General features: G+C 42.3%; 1 protein-coding gene across 2 annotated transcripts in view; it reads left to right on the top strand.

The window, feature by feature from the left end:
- Window positions 1-845: 845 nt before the first annotated feature.
- Window positions 846-20027, top strand: part of igdcc4 (immunoglobulin superfamily, DCC subclass, member 4) — a 53260-nt gene continuing 34078 nt past the window's right edge. The window contains exon 1 of one of the 2 annotated variants that reach the window (XM_034578987.1): window positions 846-1276. In XM_034578987.1, the coding sequence (XP_034434878.1) occupies window positions 1213-1276 (64 nt within the window). In that variant the 5' untranslated portion in view covers window positions 846-1212. The remainder of the gene's footprint in view (window positions 1277-20027) is intronic. The other variant, XM_034578978.1, reaches the window with a different exon arrangement.

Genomic DNA, 20027 nt, shown 5'->3' with positions numbered 1-20027 from the left:
GCTCCTGGTATAAGTGATGCTGCACAAGTCTTTGTCTAGTCTGGGGAGGCTGGGCTGCAGCTGGCTCCTATACTATGTGGTTTCATGCAAAAGTCAGTGGGTCCCTGAGCACTTGGTGCAGGAGGCGAGCTGGTTGATTGATTGGGACGCCCCCCCCCCCCTCCACACACACACACACACACCCTCCTCCTCCTCCTCCTCCTCCTCCTCCTGCTTGTTCTTGCTCATGGAGAACATGTGCCTCCCCTGCTTTTTTTTTCTTTTCTTACCCAGAACTGCTTAATCACACAGGAGCGTCCATGCAGCCATGCATGGATGTATGTGCACAAACAAAGGTGCAGGATCACTCACACAGAGGAAATAAAACACACACACACACACTCTCACAAAGGATAAATCGACAAAGATATGAATGAAATAGTTTTAGCATGATGTGAAGACAGGGTTCTCAATGAAACATGTGCATGTGCATGTGTGATGCTCGCAGTCTCCAGCACTGCAGGGTTCATTCAGGGCAACATATTAGCAGTCATTACAGATAGAGACCATTCACCACACTTGGTTTTTTTTTGCTCTTGCACAGAATGAAGCACATTACGCTATAAGCAATCCATCGTCCCAGACACACACACACACACACACACACTGAGAGAGAGAGAGAGACACAGAGAGAGAAAGAGAACGAGAGAGGGGGGCGCCTGGGTAAAATATACATTTTGACAAATTTGATATGAAGTGTGTGAGCAGCTCTTTGCGTCGATCCCCCTCCTGAGTTGTTGGTGGAAGGCATGGAGCCGAACAAAAAGCAGGAGGGGTGTGTGTTCGGATCACCAGCAGCTTTTCAGGACTCCAGCGACGAGCAGCCAGCCAGTGTCTGGCGAGCGTGCGTGCGCGCGTGCGTGCATGCATGTGAGTGTGTGGACCAGCAGCCAACACACACACACACACACACTCCTAACATTCGTTCGCAACATGGCGTTGGAGCGCCGAGAGACACGACGGCTCTGCCCCTGACTAACGCAGCCGTGTTGTGGGGAGAGGAGCCGGAGGAGCGCGTGGAGCAGAGAGCGTCACATTCGACTCTTTTTCTCTTTTACGCACCACCGGAGGACACAATAGCGGATTCCTACATATGCATGTCGCTGTAACGGTATAGCCGCTCGTTGTATAGACGCACGCTGCTGCCCCGCTGGTGGAAATCAAAGGCTGTACATGGCGGTGGAGACTATTTGGCTGCTCTGTCTTCTTTCGCTGCTTTCTGGTCCATCCGAGCAAGGTAAAAAAGCGCACACTTTCAATCATGTGTGGGTTTTTTTTCTTTTTGTTCTTCCACAGTGGAGTGCATGTGTGAGGCAGCGGGCCACTAAAGTGCAGTTACTCACAACTAAGTGGGCAGGGGAGGAGAGGAGAGGGGCCACACTGGGTGGATTTGCACCTTGCACGGTCCGATATCTACCACCCCTCATCTCCCGTGTAATAATACCGCGCTCACCTCATGTGGCCTCTCCGGGGCTTATGGGCTATAGTGGTGTGCTGTCACTTCATGGGTGTCTCTCTCTCTCTCTCTTTCTCTCTCTCTCTCTCTCTCAGGACGCGCTGCGAGGCTTTATACCAAGTCGCAGCACATTGCTCAGGGAGCAGCCTCTGAATGTTGCCACAGGGCGGCCAGAGGGGTTTGCACTGGGCCAGGGGGGGGGGGGGGGGGGGGGGGGGAGTATGGGATCAAGCGGCAGGAACAGGGCTCATTATAGGATGTAATGTTTGTGTGGAGCCTCCTGGAAGAAACAGTCTTTAAAGTGTTGCTTTGCCCACAAACATAGTCCGAACTCTTCCTCTTAGTGGGATGATCTTGAGCTGCTCTGCTCCTTGGGACGTCTGGTTTTGGGCCACTGGCTCAGAGAGTCAAGAGTGTGTGAAAACAAAGACATAAACAAATCATAAAGTTACACAGGGAGAGATGATGCACTGGAGCTGCGAATTGGAGAGAGAGGAAAAGTCTGCCCACACAGGAGACAAGGAGTGGGTGAGAGACTAGCCAGAGGATTTACATGACAAAGACCCATGTAGAATATATCAGTGGAATCTGTTCAGTTAAATGTAGAAAATGATTCAAAGACGATGTGCTATTAATAAATGTCTGCCAATGCTCTCTATTTCTGAAAAACTTTATTAAGCTATCGTGTTTGCCTCCTGTTTGTCCTGTGGAATGACACCTGACAACAGTCGTGCATGCCAGTGAGAAATCACTGAACCACGCTGCAGGTGAAGAGGCAGATTAGAAGCAACAGAAGTGATGTCGCCAAGCAAATCAGACCAATTACCTGCAGCGTGTTGCCCAAGTTACATTTGCAAAGATCTGTAGGGAGTGAAACGGGTGAAAAGCAACCAGCTGTCATCGCACTGTGCAAACTGTGCTCAACTGTCATATCGGAGTGCTCTGCTGTCAAGTTTTAACTGTGTGGCAGCAGTTACAGTTTAAGCAACCCAGCATTGACAGGTGTATGTGTTGAGAGAGAGAGAGAGAGAGAGAGAGAGAGGGAGCACACGATGAAACTTTATGATTTATCTTCTTTGGTTTGAGCGCTCCAAGAGCTGGCGTTCATACTCGGGCTGCTCAAACATTTGGATCGATGAGATTACTGCTGAAGACATATCTTGAAATCGTTGCTGTTTGGTTTACAGCTTGTGCTGAAATGATTATTTTGATAGTTGATTATTTGTGTTGGGGGATTTTTCAAGCAAAAACCACCAAAGAATATCTGGTTACAGCTTCTTGAATTTGCTGCTATTGTTTGCCCTGTAATCACTACTATTGTCTTGACTAGGGTTTTACTCTCATGTTGACATGAAACATGATTCTGAGGATGCCATGTACAGTCTGCTTATGGAACCACATATACATTCACTAGATCCAGATTTTTATTTGGATCTGCAATTAATTTGCAGAAAAATTATAATAGTAAGAGTAATAGGTTAGAGGCAGGATGTAAAGTATTAATTCTGCTGCTGAGATCACGTGTTTTGGTTTACAGCACATCGACATGGGTGTCAGCCCTTAGCACCAAAAACTCCCTTGACATCTTTGTTGGTGTCTTCTTTATGTGTGTTACCGTTTTTTTCATCCTGACATATTTGTTATTTGTCATTTTTGCATCTGTTGTTACAATCCTGGGGTGGATCTTCTGCCGTGTTCTCATTTGGGCCCATTCGGACAATTTGTCGAGTTTTTCCTGGGGGGGGGGGGGGGGCGGCAGGAGAAACTACTCAAAGTCCGGAGCATCTCAGTGTATGTCTGAAAGCAGCTTTACAAACAGACAGTGGTAGATTAAAACATAACCTCCTTGTAGTAACACATATATTATTCAGTTGAAAAATAATGTGCAGGTCAACTGATGAAGAAAATAATAATTGGTTGCAGCTCTACATTATTGTGGAGGCTAAAAAAACCTCTGTGTGATATATTTATTGAAAAGCTGTTGAGTAGTTGTGTTTAGTGAATACAGTTGTTGCACTATTCAAAGTGTTTCATTCGTAATTTTACCCTCCTCTTGTGTCTGCATGGGGTTCACTCGCAACATTGATATGCTGCTGCTTCAGCCCCGGTATGTCATGCTCTGCAGTGGTCTCAACCCACAGTGATGAGAAATGAAGCAATACTGTGCACAGGGGTTGGTGTGGTGTTGTTGAAAAGTCAAATGTGTCAGAATGGATATATCTGTCTGATATATTCTCTGAGAAAGTACATCCAGGTAGACACCACCTCTCACAGACATACAAAGTGCCATCCTTTCCCTTATGTTCCCTTAGTCATTGTTCAATTATGCAAATAAAGGCCTCAAAAAGGAAGCAACCAGAGGTAAAGCCCCCTTGATTTCCATCTGTATGGTAGTAGAAGGTCAGCGGATACAATTTATATAGAGTGAGATTACGATGGCCCGCAGACTCCAGCAGAGACAGAATAAGGAATTACTCCCCTTGAGATCCTCCTGACAGGAGAGTGAGTGCCACACTGGGGGCGATCACATCCAGATGATGAAATCACTGGCAGGTAAATGGCGATTGTGATAGAGGTTCGCCGGCGATAAGAGCGAAGAGGAAATTGATTTACTTGCACTGCGAGATTTATCACTGAAAAGTTGGTACCAAACAGTTGTGGCAGTCTGTTCGGCGAACCAAACGCTTTGGAATTGATGAGATGTCGCGTTTATATAACAATAGATTATTTAAAATAATGTAAACAAATCAGATTTAAATCCACTGCAATAATTAAGAGTTGCCATCAAAGTGTTTTGCTTCAGAGGAAAAAAAAATCCCATTTGTATTCATGAGCTCTGCTGACAGCAGCATCATGCTTTGTGATCAAATGAACAAATTAGTATGTATTATTAACAAATAATTACTCTGCATTGGTTATTATTATTCATCAAGACTAGGGAACAACACAGTCATGGAGGGCGACGTGGTGTCTGCTGTCTCTCTTGTGCTCTATTTGTGTGTGTGTGTGTGTGTGTGTGTGTGTGTGTGTGTGTGTGTGTGTGTGTTTTGCCAGGTTTTGAAACTGGAGCATGAATGTCGTGGGTGTTGCTGGTGGTGGGAACTGAAGCTGGTAGTGAGTGGGGGCTGGGGGTGATTCTGGGACAGGGATGAATTGGACGGGTGCTGGTGGGGCGAGTGCGAGGGCAAGGGCCATTGCTACATCCACAAACAAAGAGCTTGTCTTGTCCGTTCTAAAGATCAAATGAAAATATGTCAGCCTCACTTAACACATCTCTGGCAAATGAGTGAGTGTGAGTGTCTGCGTGTTCACATCCCATGAAGCACTGCACAGTTATTAATGGAGACAATAAAAAGAAAAACATCTGTAGTCCTGCAAGAATTTATGAGCAAATGAATGTGATTATCGCCTTTGCTCTTTTTTATACGCACATGAAAATTGTAAACACAGTTGCATGATGAAGTGGAGGCGGGGGATATGAGAATAATGAGTCCATTAACCAAATTTCCTGCATTATTCTCGATTCTCTGTGATCAAAATCTTTGCAGAAGTACAGATGCTTTTCTTTTTATTGTCCCCATGAATAACTGTGCAGTTCTAATTCTTACCTCTGCCAAGGAGGTTCTGTGTTCACCCCTGTCTGTTTGTTTGTTGAATCAAAGAGGGTTTGGTGGAAGGATGTGGTGTGGGTCAGGAAAGAACCCATTCAAATTGGTGCGGATCCAGATCAGGGGTTGGATCCAGGACCTTTTCCTCACCCTCTTTAACATTATGAGACAGGGCCCAGAGAATAACTCAAGTATCTTGGTGAAAGGAAATCTGTGATATTTTGGGCCTTGGTGGAAGTATGTACTCTACTGAGTGACATTCTGGTAATGTCTTGTGTCCCTTTTCCTGTACCAGCAAAAGTTGAATGAGCTCATATGATGCTATTTCCGGACTGTCCAGCTTTATATACACAGTTGTGTAGTTGTGAGATATCCACTGCAGTGTAATATGCCTTGATTAAGGGAGGAGAGTACTTCAAATTCATTATCTTTCCTTGTACCAATACCATCCATTGTCTAAACTGCTTATTCTGAATGTCAATGGGCGAAACTCCAGATAACCTACAGGAAACCACAGACACAGAGTGAGCAGGGACAAAAAGAACCACACCCAACAAAACGTTCCTTATTCACAGATCCAGGAGTTATGCAGCAAAGCTATCATTCCCTATTTTATGCCATGTGGTGAATCTAAGGCTAAATCCATGCTACTACATTTTTGTTTGAAAACGCATCAATTCTGCTATGGATCCATCTGGCGCCTCCACTACTCAGACTTTTAGAGCTGCAAAAATGCAGAAGTTTGGAAAAGCTACAGGCATTGTTTTGAAAACTTTAATATTATATATTAATATATTAAATATATAGACTGCCCATCTTTAATATAGATGGGCAGAAATGGAGATGTTTGGAAACAATGACGTAGACGCTCGCAACTGCTTGCTGATTGGGTCTCTTCGGTCACGTCACAACCTTCCCTGACTCATCAGGCTTCTATCACACGAGCTCCTTCCAGAGGAAAACAACAGGCATTAGCCTTGGCAACCAGTTAAAAGGCACTGTGAAGCTCCGTAAAGCCAAGGGGAGCTGCAGATTCAGGCGATAATGCTCTGATAATTCTATTGGTTCATCACTCTCAGTGTCCTCTGACACCTTATCACGCTGATGGATAGATACCTCAGTATGTTGTGTGCAGGAGGAGATGGGCTGACTTAAAAATATGTGTAATGGTAAATGTTTCGACTCTTTACCCAGTTCAACAGAAATGTTTTATTACTTCCATGTGCTACTGTAATGAGTGGTAATATAATAATGTTACGAGTGAATTATCCTTTAATGAGCCTCAACTACATTGTTTTTTGAGTCCCAGTGGCATTTTGCTGTTGCAGTGGATTTAATGATATTTGATTTCAAGCAACGATTACAGTTGATTTTGTTTTAATTTTAGTTTGTGAAATTCAACTGAGTAAAAGTGAAGAACGTGAGTGGAGTGTGACTTTAATGTCTAATAATAAATGAGGACCCTTCAGCTTGACAAGTTAGGAACTGATCTCGGAAATGAGCTTGGAAATAAAACTTGCAGTTTCTTCTGGCGTTCGCCTGCATCTCTTCTCAGCTTCTCCACCCAGGACTAATTGATAAGATCATGTTTTCATCATAGCCTCGTCGTCCCTGGATAAACTTGTAACGTAGCATTGTACAGACAGACGAAGTTATATCCTCATATCTAAATGAGCAGCGTTTGCTCACATGCTCTTGACGAGCCTGCGAAGAGTTTGAACCTGCCTGTCAACGACACCACGCTGCTGAAGTCTTATTTTTAGCTTGCTTTGAAATCACCTCAGACTACCTCTGCTTGATCAGTTCTGGGACGGATTAAATTCCTTTTTTATTATTATTATAAAACAGATAAATGTCGGTACATCTCCACACGTTATCTCTGAGTTTGTTACAATGTGATTCCTCCAGTGTTCTGAGGTCAGACAGTGTCATCTCAGCGGCCTGTTTCATACAAAGTTGATATTTCCATGGAACACCCGAGGAAATTGAGCCTGTAGGAATCCAGCTGCTGAAGTGACCCTGTGCAACGTTAGCCATGGTGGTGGGAGGGAACTGTGTTTTTGAGTCAACCATTTGTTCCACACACTCCAACATGGTGCTGTGGGGCAAAGTCCATCCTCCAACTTAAATATCATGGAGATGTAAAAGTTGCACAAGGGGTTACATTTTTGACTCTGCACTGTCTCAAATGAAGATATTTTGAATACAGCGAAGTTGGCGTGTTAAAATGCAGAAAAAGTCTGAAGAAGGTGGTTTGTCGTGACATTTAAAATGCAAGTTTAAGCACAAAATGCACAAATACCAGTCTGCAGCACAGTCATCTCACCGTTACAAAACTTGCATCACTAACTGTGATAAAGTGGAACGCGCTCATGACGCATGACACTCCTACCTGTGCTGTAACTCGCCAGATGTGGAACAAACGTTTCACAGCTGACGTGTAAAAGGAATTGGTTTATTTTCGAATAATCCTCTCCTTCTGTGTTTTCTTACACTGTGTTGCCTTCAAGCTACAGGGCTGTCAAAACACTAGGGCAATGTGGAGTGAAGCAGGCCAAACGCTGAAATGTGCTTAATAAATAATTGATTGTCGGACAGTTCCAACAATATACCAAAACAAACCTGAGTGATCACACACTTGCATCATCATTGCAGCTTGAAATTTGAAATAGAAAGTGGCTGTGCTCAGCAATAAGCTGACAAATCTGACATATATATTTATGGCTAACGTTGCGTAACACTTGCAGCAGGAACAAAGCAGCATGGGCATTTGGAGTTTTCTTTCCATGCAACCGTTTGAATATAAATTCAATATTCTCTTAATTGTTGATCTCGGGTTAGTCTGCCAAATAATCTGATTAAAACTCATTTGGCTTCGTAGATGACGGATTATGTTCCTGGGTTAGGCATTTACTTTATATCTACATGGTGTCCGGCATCTTACACTGTTTATATCAATCACATTAGTGAACTGACAGCTCATGTTATTCTGAGTTGGTAAACCGAATGATTGCACTAGGAGCTGCTTTCATACAGTAAGTTCCCTGTATTGCTTGGTATCAGTTTCTGCTGGTTATCTCTCAGCTGACTGCTTTGGTCTGATTATTTCATCCGGCAATAGGAGTATACCATTGATCAAGTGGTAGTGGTACTTTTGGAGGTCATCCTCAAACATTTTTATCTGTATAACTAGCATTTGAATTAAGTTTATTGGCCATGAGCGCGTGCCCAGCATGCTGGGGCGCTGTGGGTGTACTTAAACAACATAAAGACTAACAAATGGAGCTTTTGTTGTGGGTTGAACTTCCTCAGCCACTGCAGACAGAATATCCCCTTTTTAATGAGTGAATCAAATGGTTACTTCCACCTTTAGTTCACCTGATTAGCGTTGTGTACGTCTCCTCCTGAACTGTACCGTCATTCTGAATGTTCAGACTGGGTTCAGCTCCAGGTTGTTGTGTCTACAGCGAAGGGCCAGCTGTTCAACCTCCCGTATAGCAGCAGCTACGGAATATTAAACACTGAATTTGCAGTGGGATGTACACTGACTGTAGTGCATTGACCCTTACTCTTGCTCTATGTAGCTAATACCTGATGCAGTTCTGATATAAATAAATGATTCCGTGCCTGTTTTCATCTCACTCACTGTGTTTACATTATTACAATATTTACCCTAAGCCAATAGTCTGAAAAAGACACTGCCGTTTCAGAATTTTCTGATGACTAGAATGTACATTATGTTATAATGTATATTATGATTTGGCACTATACAATACAATTGAATTGAATAGGATCGTGATCTTATTAAGATCTGGAGTATTCTGACCCTATTTGCATTGTGTAGACATGTATACATCTTAATCAAATAATAATGCCCTATTGGAGTTCTCACAGCAGTTTGCAACATCGACATATGATTGTTACCAACAGTTTGACGACGATCTGAGTGTTAACAGGATGGAGTTGTAGTTTATTGCAAAATTACAAAGAAAACACCCAAAATGGTATACGTTAACGTAAACCAGGTTGGGGTTTTCAAACTGGCATAGTAACTTCTATTCTTCAACGTCTTGTACTGAACACACCAACTTAATAACCTAAGGCAATTTGATTTTTAAATAATGTACTGATGTAAACAGTGCTTTTAATTACTATGTTCTAGTTGTTAGCATCATTTGAACTTTCCCTGTGTTCAAACTTCCCTCATCCCACTTCCTCATTCAGTAATTCTGCGAACATACATCCTCACATCTCTTGAGACTTGAGACCGGCGCTCGCTGGACAGCAGCGCCTGTGGAGAATAGCTCATTACATATTAGTCATAAATTAATTATCTGCGTGTGTGTGTGTGTGTGTGTGTGTTTGTGTTCGCAGAGGGACATACACCCTGTGTGCTTGCTTGTGTGTTAGTGTTGGTGCATCAGCTGCGATTTGTGAGTGTATCTTGATCTGCTCCCCAGAGAGTCCATGCTAAATTAGGATGCATATTATTTAAAGATGCCTTGGGCTGAGTTTCAGCTGGGTATATTTGTGCAGTGAATATGTTGATTTTTCATGGTGCCCTGTGTGCGCCTTTTCATGCTGCCAGGGAGGCAATCTTAAGCACAGGGGTGTTTGTGTGAATGCAATAGAAGTCTCACGCTCCATTTTGTCTGCAGTGAAATCGAATGATTTACTCTCATGGGATGTGGATGAGTATTTTGTCAGTTCTAAATAGTGTGACTGCTACAAAATATCTGAATATCTGAGACCTCATGAGCTAATGAGTGTTTCATTTCAGTACCTGTATGTATTCATGACTTGCCAGGGTCAGATCTGTGGTAAAGGAAATACATTTCTTCTTTCCATCTAAATCCTTCGACAGAGATTATACAAGTATGAAAAGAATGATTACATTTGTGTTATCTTTTAGATGAGGTTGTTCATGTTCTAGCTTATATTGTTTTATAATGACATTTTTTGGGGTTTGTCTATCTAAAATAATAATAATAATAGCCTTCTGGATTTCACATGGGGGTGTTAGATATACAAAAGTTGCATTTTGACTCTTCACGGCAAATCATGTTATCATGACAGGATTTATACAGATGGGCGTGTGGATGATTTGGAATTTAGCCCATCTGACAAGTCGAGCTACGTTTCATGTATAAAGTGAAGATTGATTTTGCAACATGCTGTTACGCCACCTTCCTCTATGGGGGAAAAGCTTTATAATTCTGCCATCTGATAAACTAGTACTCTAGCTTGCATAGCTTGTGAAAAAAAAAAAAGCTTTATGAAACAGCAATTAAATTTTGTGTATGTGTTTTACTGGCAATGGAGCTGCCTTTATTCATGTGTGATGACATATTCTTGATTTGGTTAGGTTTTTTTGGTAAAGCAGCTCTTTAATCCCAGGAGCACAAACTAATATTACAAAATGACAATGATGCAATTCAGACAGATTGTGCGATTCCCTCCTTTTGGCTTACTAGATCACTGAGGTTTGCCACACCGTGTATCTGATAACTGTACATGATGGGATTTTGAGCAGATCCTCGAGGCAGGGTCACAGTTACACCGTAGGTGGTTCACTCTGTATTATCCGAGACTTATCCAGCAGCCGCCTGATCTAATCATACCCTCATTTGAATTCTAGCACAGGCTCCATCCATAGCCCCAACTTCATTGACAGTGCTGGCAGTTTGAAACATTATCGAAATGTAAATTGTACGTTAAGAGTGATCAGGTAAAGGTACAGCAATGTTTTGTGTAATGAGTAAACAGAACATTACAGTAAAGCTTAGATGGAATCATTATGTCAAGCCACAAATTCATTTTGTTTCTTGAAAATGTTCAACCAATCTTTTATTCTGCTAAAGTAGTTTGATCTATGTGTGTGTATTAATTTTGTTACGTCTTCAGGACCTAAACATAGCATAAACACTGAGTACAAGTAGACCTTAATGGGACCAAAGCTTGGTCCTAATGAGGCAAAACTTAATTTCTGAGGTCCTACAGGTGACAGGTAAGATGTGAATTGTTGTTCAGGTTAAGGATCAGGCAATCTGAGACAATCTCTATTGTCAGACAAGGAATTAGTTTCAAGGGACAATGGCCAGTATTTTAGCGCTTCTGGTGTGGACAACGGATATCCAGACCAAGACTCTATCGACTGTTTGCCACTGTTTACAGTTTGACTATAGTTTATTTTATCGCATGAGTTGAATGTTTGCGATACTTCTTAAAGGTGTTCTAGGTCCAGGCAACATTTTGGCTATGCTCTATTAACAGCTATCCACATATGAATGCAGATAAATTAAAGAATCGATAGCCTAGTGCATTTCGGTCCATTTGTTCCGGCTCTTTTGCTCTCCACAGAGAGCAACCGAAGCCTGCTCAAACGTGATTGGTCAAACTAGAAACAGAAAGCAGTATGGTAGGTCACGAGGTTCACATGCATGCGTACGTGCAGCCATCATACAATAAACGACAGAGGTTTAAAAATCATTTGAGCGTACACACACACACCCTTCTCATTTACGTAGATGCAGTATATTACTCACAGATTAGCACATCTCGCTAACATCAATGATGTAAAAATGTAATCATTGAGAACCTAGTGTGAGCATAATATGTAAAGCCTGCTTGCTCAGTGCACTACACCTTCACATATTTAATTTATCATCCTGACCTTGGGTAAGATGCTCAACCCTGAACCTAAAATACAAGCATTACAAGAATTCAAGGATGAGGAATTTTTTTTTCGGACTCTTCTGTCTCCTATCTTTGGTCTATTTTTTCCATAGAATACCTCCCAGTATGTCTTTCTGCCCTGCACACTGGGAGTGTGTTCCCAGTCTCATGCACCAGTGCACCCCCCCCAGCCACACATTCCTGTTTGTTCATTGTGCTGCTGCGTGAATACACAGATTCTGACTCAGATCTCCCGTTTTACTCCCGTGTTAGTTTTTATTGCTCGCTTTGTTGACTCATGAAAGTGGGCCTGGCACTTGACATGGCCATGTGGAGGCCCCCACGCTGCTGTTAGGTCCTTCCTGCGGGAACGTTGCTCTGTGATTGGATGAGGAGGACTGGGATGAATGAGCAGTGTACGTAGAGCAGGAGGCATGAGGGACTGCACTGGTGCCCCCCCTCTCCTCATCCTCAGCTCCCTTTCTCTTTCACACAAGTCTAGTTTGACCCAGGAGCCATGTATGTCTCACCACAACACCTCGTTTTTCATTTAACTCCTTCCTGTCCCTTCCTGTTACTCTGGCTGCAAGAGGACGGTCCCTGCATGACGTCGCAGTTTGTGAGTGTTTCATTACTTGAGCAAAATCACCAAAAATGTATAGATTCCATTTCTCAAATGTGAATTTCTGCCGGTTTTAAGACAGATACGAAAATAAAAGATGGGGAATTTGTCAACTAGTGCTTTGAGAAATGGTGATGGCCATCTTTTTATAAGGGAAAACAACCAATTGATACTTTGAATGGCACTCAGCCGAGGCACAACAGTTCCCTTTAATTAAACCACACATTCACACACTCAGACATCAGTCCTCTTAATGTGCGATTTTTTCACCAAGATCCATGAACTATTCCCTGGGAAATGGGTGAAAATGTTGAAAAAAACGCTGCAATGTGGAAAAACAAAAGTGTGCATGGATCCGCCCCCGATCTAAAATCTGTCAGTGTTTGTTTTGTGTAATCTGTCTTACAAACAAAAAACATACGAACCAACAAATGGATTGGGGTGCAAACATAACGTACTTAGTGGAGGTAATACAATATTCACAAGATGAATCCATAGTGGAAATAACGTCTTAAAACGTCAATAATATGCTTTAAGGAGGTAATTAGATGGTCATGGTCTTGATTTGTTTGGCTTTAAGTAAAAGTGAAAAAAATGATCTGGAGGTCAGGAATCTAAAGCAGCAACAAAAGAGTTGAAACAAATGCCTGCAACAGTTTTCCATCAGAGAAAAAACTTGCAGCCATCAAAGCAGTGCTTTTCTATTAATTGTGCAGCTCTGTACGTGTAAACTCAGTGAACCCTGCAGGGGAAAAAAAAAACTCAGTCAGAGAAAAAAAAGAAGCTCCCTTATAGTGAAAGTGATTGTGTGTTTGTGGTTAGGATGACAGGGTGTTGGAGGAGCTCTGCAGTAGCCTATCATCATGGGAGAAAACACAACTGGAACGGTTAACAACCAACGCCACAGCTGTTCAGATTGTTGAGTGATTCACAGCCTCACTGTGGAGTCAGTGAAATGTTTCGCCCTCCGTATGAATCTCTGCTTGTCTGGAAAACGGAGCGTTTTTTCTGAATTTGGCATCATGTGCAATTAAAGCTCATAAATAGGATTAAATGTACAGCACGTTTCAGACAGCTCCTTAAAGCCAGAGACGAAGCTATACACGAGATAAATGTCTAAATATAAACAGTGGTTTCTCGCCGCTGCTCAGGCATTTCCACTCAAACACTGAAACATAAGAGTCTCTATGTCCCTGCAGGGTTTTTATTGCAAGCTGCCTCTCTTCTCAGATTATCACAACTGTGGCCTCACAATATCGATTTATTCACACACCGGGTTGTTTTTTGGGCCACAAGCAAATGACAGGGCTTTTTTTTTTTTACTTTCTTGTCAATGTTTGGTAATTGAACTTTCAAACGAAAACACTGCTGTAACAACAGCTGAACACTTGTTGAGCCTGGTTTGATTTTTGGTCCGTGGCCTCCAGGCACACACACAGACACACACTGCTGCACACCGGTCAGTACTATCATTCTGTCCCTGTCCACTCAGCCTGTATCAAGGTTTAAGTAATGTCCTACAACCCCATTTTTCCCAACACTCACCACCTTTATGCACAATACAAGACATTGCGGATATCATGCAGCAGGAACTTGTGCAATTATCTACTGCCGCCGTGTCAATTTAGCAGATGTACAAGGCAATCTGGTTATCACAGCTTTTGAGTGCTTAGTGGTCCCTCTTCACAAAAGTGTCTGTAATCACATTTCGCTGCTCTCTTTCAATTGCGTCTTAAGGCTGCTTTAATCTTATCTGCACTGCTCAGTCTGCTTGGTCCCTTTCTTTGTCTCCTCTCTTTCCATTTCTTAACTCACATTCTCCACCTTTTTTTTTCAAATGTGTGACCTTGGCTTTTGTTCATGCAATACTTTAGCACTTGATAGCTCCCAGTCCAGCTGGAGTTGTTCCTTTATGAATGTCAATATCAGTGTGGTGGTGGTCTGTCCACCACCTCGGTCTAAACCGTGGTAGCCAGATGTTCTAGTTTGTCCGTTATTTTTTATTTAAAAATATCTAAAAATTCTGTATATGTCATTGTTCCACATTTAGTGCCAAACTGTCTCGGTGAAACAACAATCCAAATTATAATTATATTGTACTGTTACACTTCAGCGCTTACATATGTTTATCATGTTCTGTCCCACTCATTATTACCTAATCCCATTTAAACACATAACATGGAAGGATGGCTTCTTCCAAAGCTTCACTGGGTGTGAAAGAGAAAGCCCTCAACTGTCCCTTACCCTGATGAGAACAGTGGTGCATGCAGAGGTGCCCACATGAGTGCATGCATGGGTCCCAATGGTCCTGGTTGGGAGGTTTGAAAATCAGGTCACTTTAGTCGAGACTGAAATATAAGAATGATTGGATAGATTGTCATGATGTCTTGTACACGTGTTTATGGTTTCCAAAGGATTACCCCTGACTTCCCTTTAAAGACATGTTGATAACTCTTGGATGGATTACCATGAACGTATTTCTGTTCTGTTCAGGATACATTAACTTGAATTTTTCTTTAAACTGCAACATCTGTTCAAAATTAATTTGTACAAAAATTTGGTACTTTTGTGATTTGTAGCCACAGACCTATGAAACTCATGACATCCTTGTCAGACTCAGCTGTACATTGTGTTAAGTGATAATATACAAATGATTGCATGCTAAAACAGTTAGATTAGCATGGTGTTTGACTTTGAAGGGCTTAGTACACTGGGGTGTCAACGTTTTTCACACACAACAAAAAAGAGATTTCTATTTTGGAAGGAGGTCGACTTTTTTTTTGTACCTTGTAAAATGGGAACGGTTTCCCGTGCTACTTTTGTCAAATGAATAAGAGTCACTGGATGATACTGAAGTCATTACTTTTCCTGAAGAAGGTGGCACAAATCAACTGGAACCTTTGATTGAAAGTGTTCCAAATATATCACCGGGGATATGAATATTTTTGATGATTTTCTTAAAATACTGAACTAAGATGTTGTCACCTGCCAAGCAACGTGTGAGCATCCTAGCATGTGGACATTTGCAAATATAGTGTCTGAGCCGGGATGTCTGTAAAAACCATTTGCTTTTAGTGTATTATGTTGAAATTGCAGTCGTACGTTTTGCTTTTAATATACCCGATTGTTAAAAACCAGGATCATGCCCCTCAGGACATGATCACCACTGTACTACCCAAGAAAAAGCACCACTGTATGTTGTCCTTGGGTAACAGCTTTAGGAGCAAAGTTCACCTTATTTCCTGAAGCACCCGTTTTTGGACCCTTTCAGCAGAGCCTCTTTGTGCATATCTCGACATCCCGACAGACATGAGCTATTGTATCGCTTCACGTTGGAGGCGGTGGAAACCTGAGCTGTGGCCTCAGGGTCATGGGGCGTCCATTTTCTGATGACAGTGAGCTGGACCGGGTGAAGAAATTGTCCCTGTGCTGGGTCACTCTCCTGCCTGCTCCTCCTCTTTCTCCTTTTCCCCCCAAATGTATTTTTGTGAATAGGTGATCCATTAACAGGAATGGAGCTGCGAACTAAGTGTAGATGGTATAGAGAGGTCTGCCGTCCTCGTTTCTCCTCCTGCCCCGGATTTTTTAGTCTTTTATTTTTTTTTAAGAGTGACAGAGAGTGTTTCTTTGCCTAGGCGCTTTTCATTTGTATCTCTTATGTGTTTTTTGTTGTGCTCAGGATAGCAAGGTCTACAATTCAATACAGAGATTTTTTCAAAGAAATTTTCTGCTAATTGCCTCTTCTTTAAAAAAAAACATCTCCTCCAAATGACTCCAAATGTCTCCATCCAGACAAGGACAAGAGACAACGACAAACAGTCAAAAAAGCATGCCAGGCCGGGGGGGGGGGGGGGGGGGGGGTGATAAAGTCTACACCAACTATCCATCATACCACAGAACTAACATTGTGGGCATGTTCATTGAGCTTATTCTCCTGTCAACATTGTAGCCGCCATCGTTGTTGTCTTGTATGGCACGTGTGAACAAAGCTGTGATGTCATCATTTCCCAAACACTCTGTTGCACATTGACACACGGATACGGAGAAACCTCAATTTAGAAAATCGGCTCTCTGGAAGTTGTTTGTTAAATTCTTTTGTTCACGTGTGAAAGAGAAGCCCCCCCCCCAAAAAAAAGAGGAAAAAGTTTGTTTTGCAAAATCACCCTGCAGTCCATCCATTTATCCATCTGATATCCAGCAGCAACATGGTGATTTATAATAAAATTAAGGGGATCATACCACTGCTATATTTGTTCTTCATCCTCATTACTGCTGTTGGCACAATTAGAGAGCTATTACAAATCCAGATCGGGGAGAGGGCCAGTGTCTTAATCATCGGCACGTTTATTTTGTTGAACGTGTTTGATTCCATCTCCTGTCGTCCTTTAATCTCTATTTCATCCTCTCTGCCTTTTGCAAACCGCTGTCCTCTCTCCACCCAGAGAAAGCTATGAACCTCTTGGCGTGGTGCCATCCCAATCCATTCACTACAGCTCAGCGAGAGCGCACAGCCGCTGCTGTCTCCCGGAGTGTGTACCCTGTCCTTCCATCGGCTCCCACTTGTACAGTTAAATGGCAAAATGGCCACTTCACACATCCCCTCCTCTTCACCACGCCGTGTCCTCATGAGACACCGGCAGTCACGGTGCGCTTGTGTATGTGTCTGCCTTTGTGAAATGGGTGTTTGTGTGGGTACACATCCGCCTGTATGTAATTTACTGTGTGTGCTGCCGCAAATCTAGGGCACGTCGAGGCTCCTGGTGCATATGTGTGTGAATATCGTGCGTTTTACTCCCAAATGAAAAGACCACAACTTGAAATATGTGATACTGGGTGCTTACCTTAACTCTTTTAAAGGATAGTCGTGCTAGCATTTGCTTCTAAACATGTTTCTTTGTCTTAATACAAAGAAAATCAATGCTTTCCTGCGTTTTCCCCCCTGTTTTGCTTTTACCTTATCACATCTTTTTCCAGTTTTCAGAAACATAATGGCTTCCATATCCAACCCAGAATGATCCCCACCTCTTGCTAAGTGAAACCATTGACAGGGGGCTGGGAAATGGCTGCTAACGGTTTAATGACTTAATGAAAGCTAATTAGTTGAAATAAGGAGAGAGGAAGAGAGGAGCCAGGGAGGTGAAGTGTGTTAGTGTGTGTGTTTTTGGGCGCGCTTGTGTGCAAGTGTTTCTGCTCCTACAAGATTGCGTGCATATTTGAGAGTCCTTTACTTGCATGGGTCTGTGTGTGCATATGTATGTTGTCTCCGTGGCAGGTGTGTGTATTTGTATGTGTGTGTGTGTTTTTGTGTGTGCCCAGAGAAAAGTGCAGCAGCTTTTCTCAGCATTGCCCAGCCTCTTCATCAGGAAGTGATGGTGGGGGGTCAGGCCTCATTTAATCAAGGGAAAAATTCCATCTCCCATTAACTTAATTAATCCAACGCCAGAGAGAGAGAGAGCGAGAGAGAAGCTGAAAGAAACCTGTGTGTGTGTGTGTGTGTGTGTGTGTGTGTGTGTGTGTGTGTGTGTGTGTGTGTGTGTCTGTCTCTGTGAGAAAATAGTGTTTCCTAAGCTGGATTCACAAAGCGGTTTGTCAAATGAAGTGTAGAGGGGGTAGATTAAATGAGATGACTTACACGGGCACATGTGAAATCATGTAATGACTTCATGTAAAAGACATTTCATTTGAATTAACCTCAATTCACACTATTTGTCAGCTAGAGTAAAATCCGGTTTTACAGGAGGAAATAAACAAGTGGCCATTTCTGCAGCTGCAACTAATTTGTAAGCCCATGTATAACACGGTATGTAATGCAACATATTACACTAATGAGCACTTTTACCTAGAGAACCTTAAGAACCTTTAAAATGCAAAAAGTCAAATAAAATGATAATCAAATACAGATTATAAACGCTTCAATCGGTTTTCCACCACACAAAAAAACAACAACACCGCTACCATCTGAGTGTAGATCCAATGGGCTTTCACTCCCTGATCCTCGTTATCTTCTTCTTTCATCGTCTGTGTTTGTGTTGTTTTAGTTTTTTGTCACCTTTGCACTTGTGTTATAGCTTTTACAGTTGTGTTGTGGCTCTAAGCAATTGTGTTGTAGGTTTTGCAGTTGTGTTTTGGCTCTAAGCAGTTGTGTTGTAGCTTTTGCAGTTGTGTTTTGGCTCTAAGCAGTTGTGTTGTAGCTTTTGCAGTTGTGTTGTGGCTTTTTGCAGTTGTGTCGTGGCTTTTGCTGTTGTGTTGTCACTTGCAGTTGTGTTGTGGATTTTTGCAGTTTTGTTGTCACTGGCAGTTGTGTTGTGGATTTTGCAGTTTTGTTGTCACTGGCAGTTGTGTTGTGGATTTTGCAGTTGTATTGTCACTTTTGCCCTTTGTTTGTCACTTGCAGTTGTTTTGGCACCTGCAGTTGTGTTGTTACTTGAAGTTGTGTGCTGGCTTTAGCATTCAACTTTTCCATTTTTTGTGGCCACTGTACAAAACAGATGTTACTGCATCATGTGTAATGAAATATGTGCACATTAAAACATTAACAATATCATCCATGTGTAGAATAATATGTGTAGTCTACTGGACCCTAACACGTTCATGCCCTCTTATATTTCGAATTCTGTCCGTCCTCCTCATGAAGGATAAACTACCATCATGTCAGTAAAGATTTGAAGTTCAGTCCTTTTTATCTCCCATCTCTGGTTCTGTCTTGATCTTTTCCTTCTTTGTTTTTCCGTTAATCCTCTCTTTCCTAAGAGCTCACCATCTTTTTCTTCACAGAAACACATTAAAACGGACTTTTCCCAGCATTTACTGTTTTAAAATAGAGGGCGAAGACAGAAAGGGTGTGGGTGAGATACAGTGAAGATAAAGACAGGAGATCAAGAGAACCATGAGTGTCTTAAAACATCTGGATGCACCGTGCGGAAGGAATAATAATCGGATCGTGTGTTGTCTGATACCAGTGCAAGTGCATTTATTTCTATTTAATTATCTGCATCTTTATTTCAAGGTTATCTTTGCATTCAATTAAATATGATTTTATAAAAACGTTAACCATTAAAAAAATAAGCCACCTTCAAGTATGTGCAGGGTTAAATTGCTGTGGTCTCCTTGGACTGCAGTTTATGTAGCACGCTGTTGCTCATCTCACACCAGCTCATCAATCACTCACCCCAGGACTTCCCCTCTCCCTCTGACTTTAATGTCCTGCTGCTGACACACAAATCCCTTCATGCTTCTGCACTCATTTCATTTGCAGAGCTCCTCCTCCCCCTCCTCCTCCTCCTCCTCCTCCTCCTCCTCCTCCTCCTCCTCCTCCTCTGGCCTCCTCTCGCTGTCCCCAAAACACCCTGCGCCTGGAATGCACCACCCCTGTCCATCTGTGCTGCCAGTGCTATTGACTCTATGGAATTTCTGCAGCAAAATGACAAATTGCCAAAGCCAGAAACGGATAAAGTCGGCAAAAAAGCCAAATATGACAAATGAAACAGGTGTAAGGAAGTGACAGTAATAAGAGCTGTGTATAAAAAGCATGTAATATTAAATGTATAGTTGAACTGTGATAGTGTTTATAGAGTAATAAAAACAAAAGTGTTACTTTGGAGCTCGGGGCATTCTTGTTATAATCAAA

This window comes from Hippoglossus hippoglossus, chromosome 3 (genome assembly GCF_009819705.1).
Source record: "Hippoglossus hippoglossus isolate fHipHip1 chromosome 3, fHipHip1.pri, whole genome shotgun sequence".
Lineage (NCBI taxonomy): Eukaryota > Metazoa > Chordata > Actinopteri > Pleuronectiformes > Pleuronectidae > Hippoglossus > Hippoglossus hippoglossus.
Note: the sequence above shows the minus strand (reverse complement) of the source record. Positions and strands in the feature narration are given on the sequence as shown.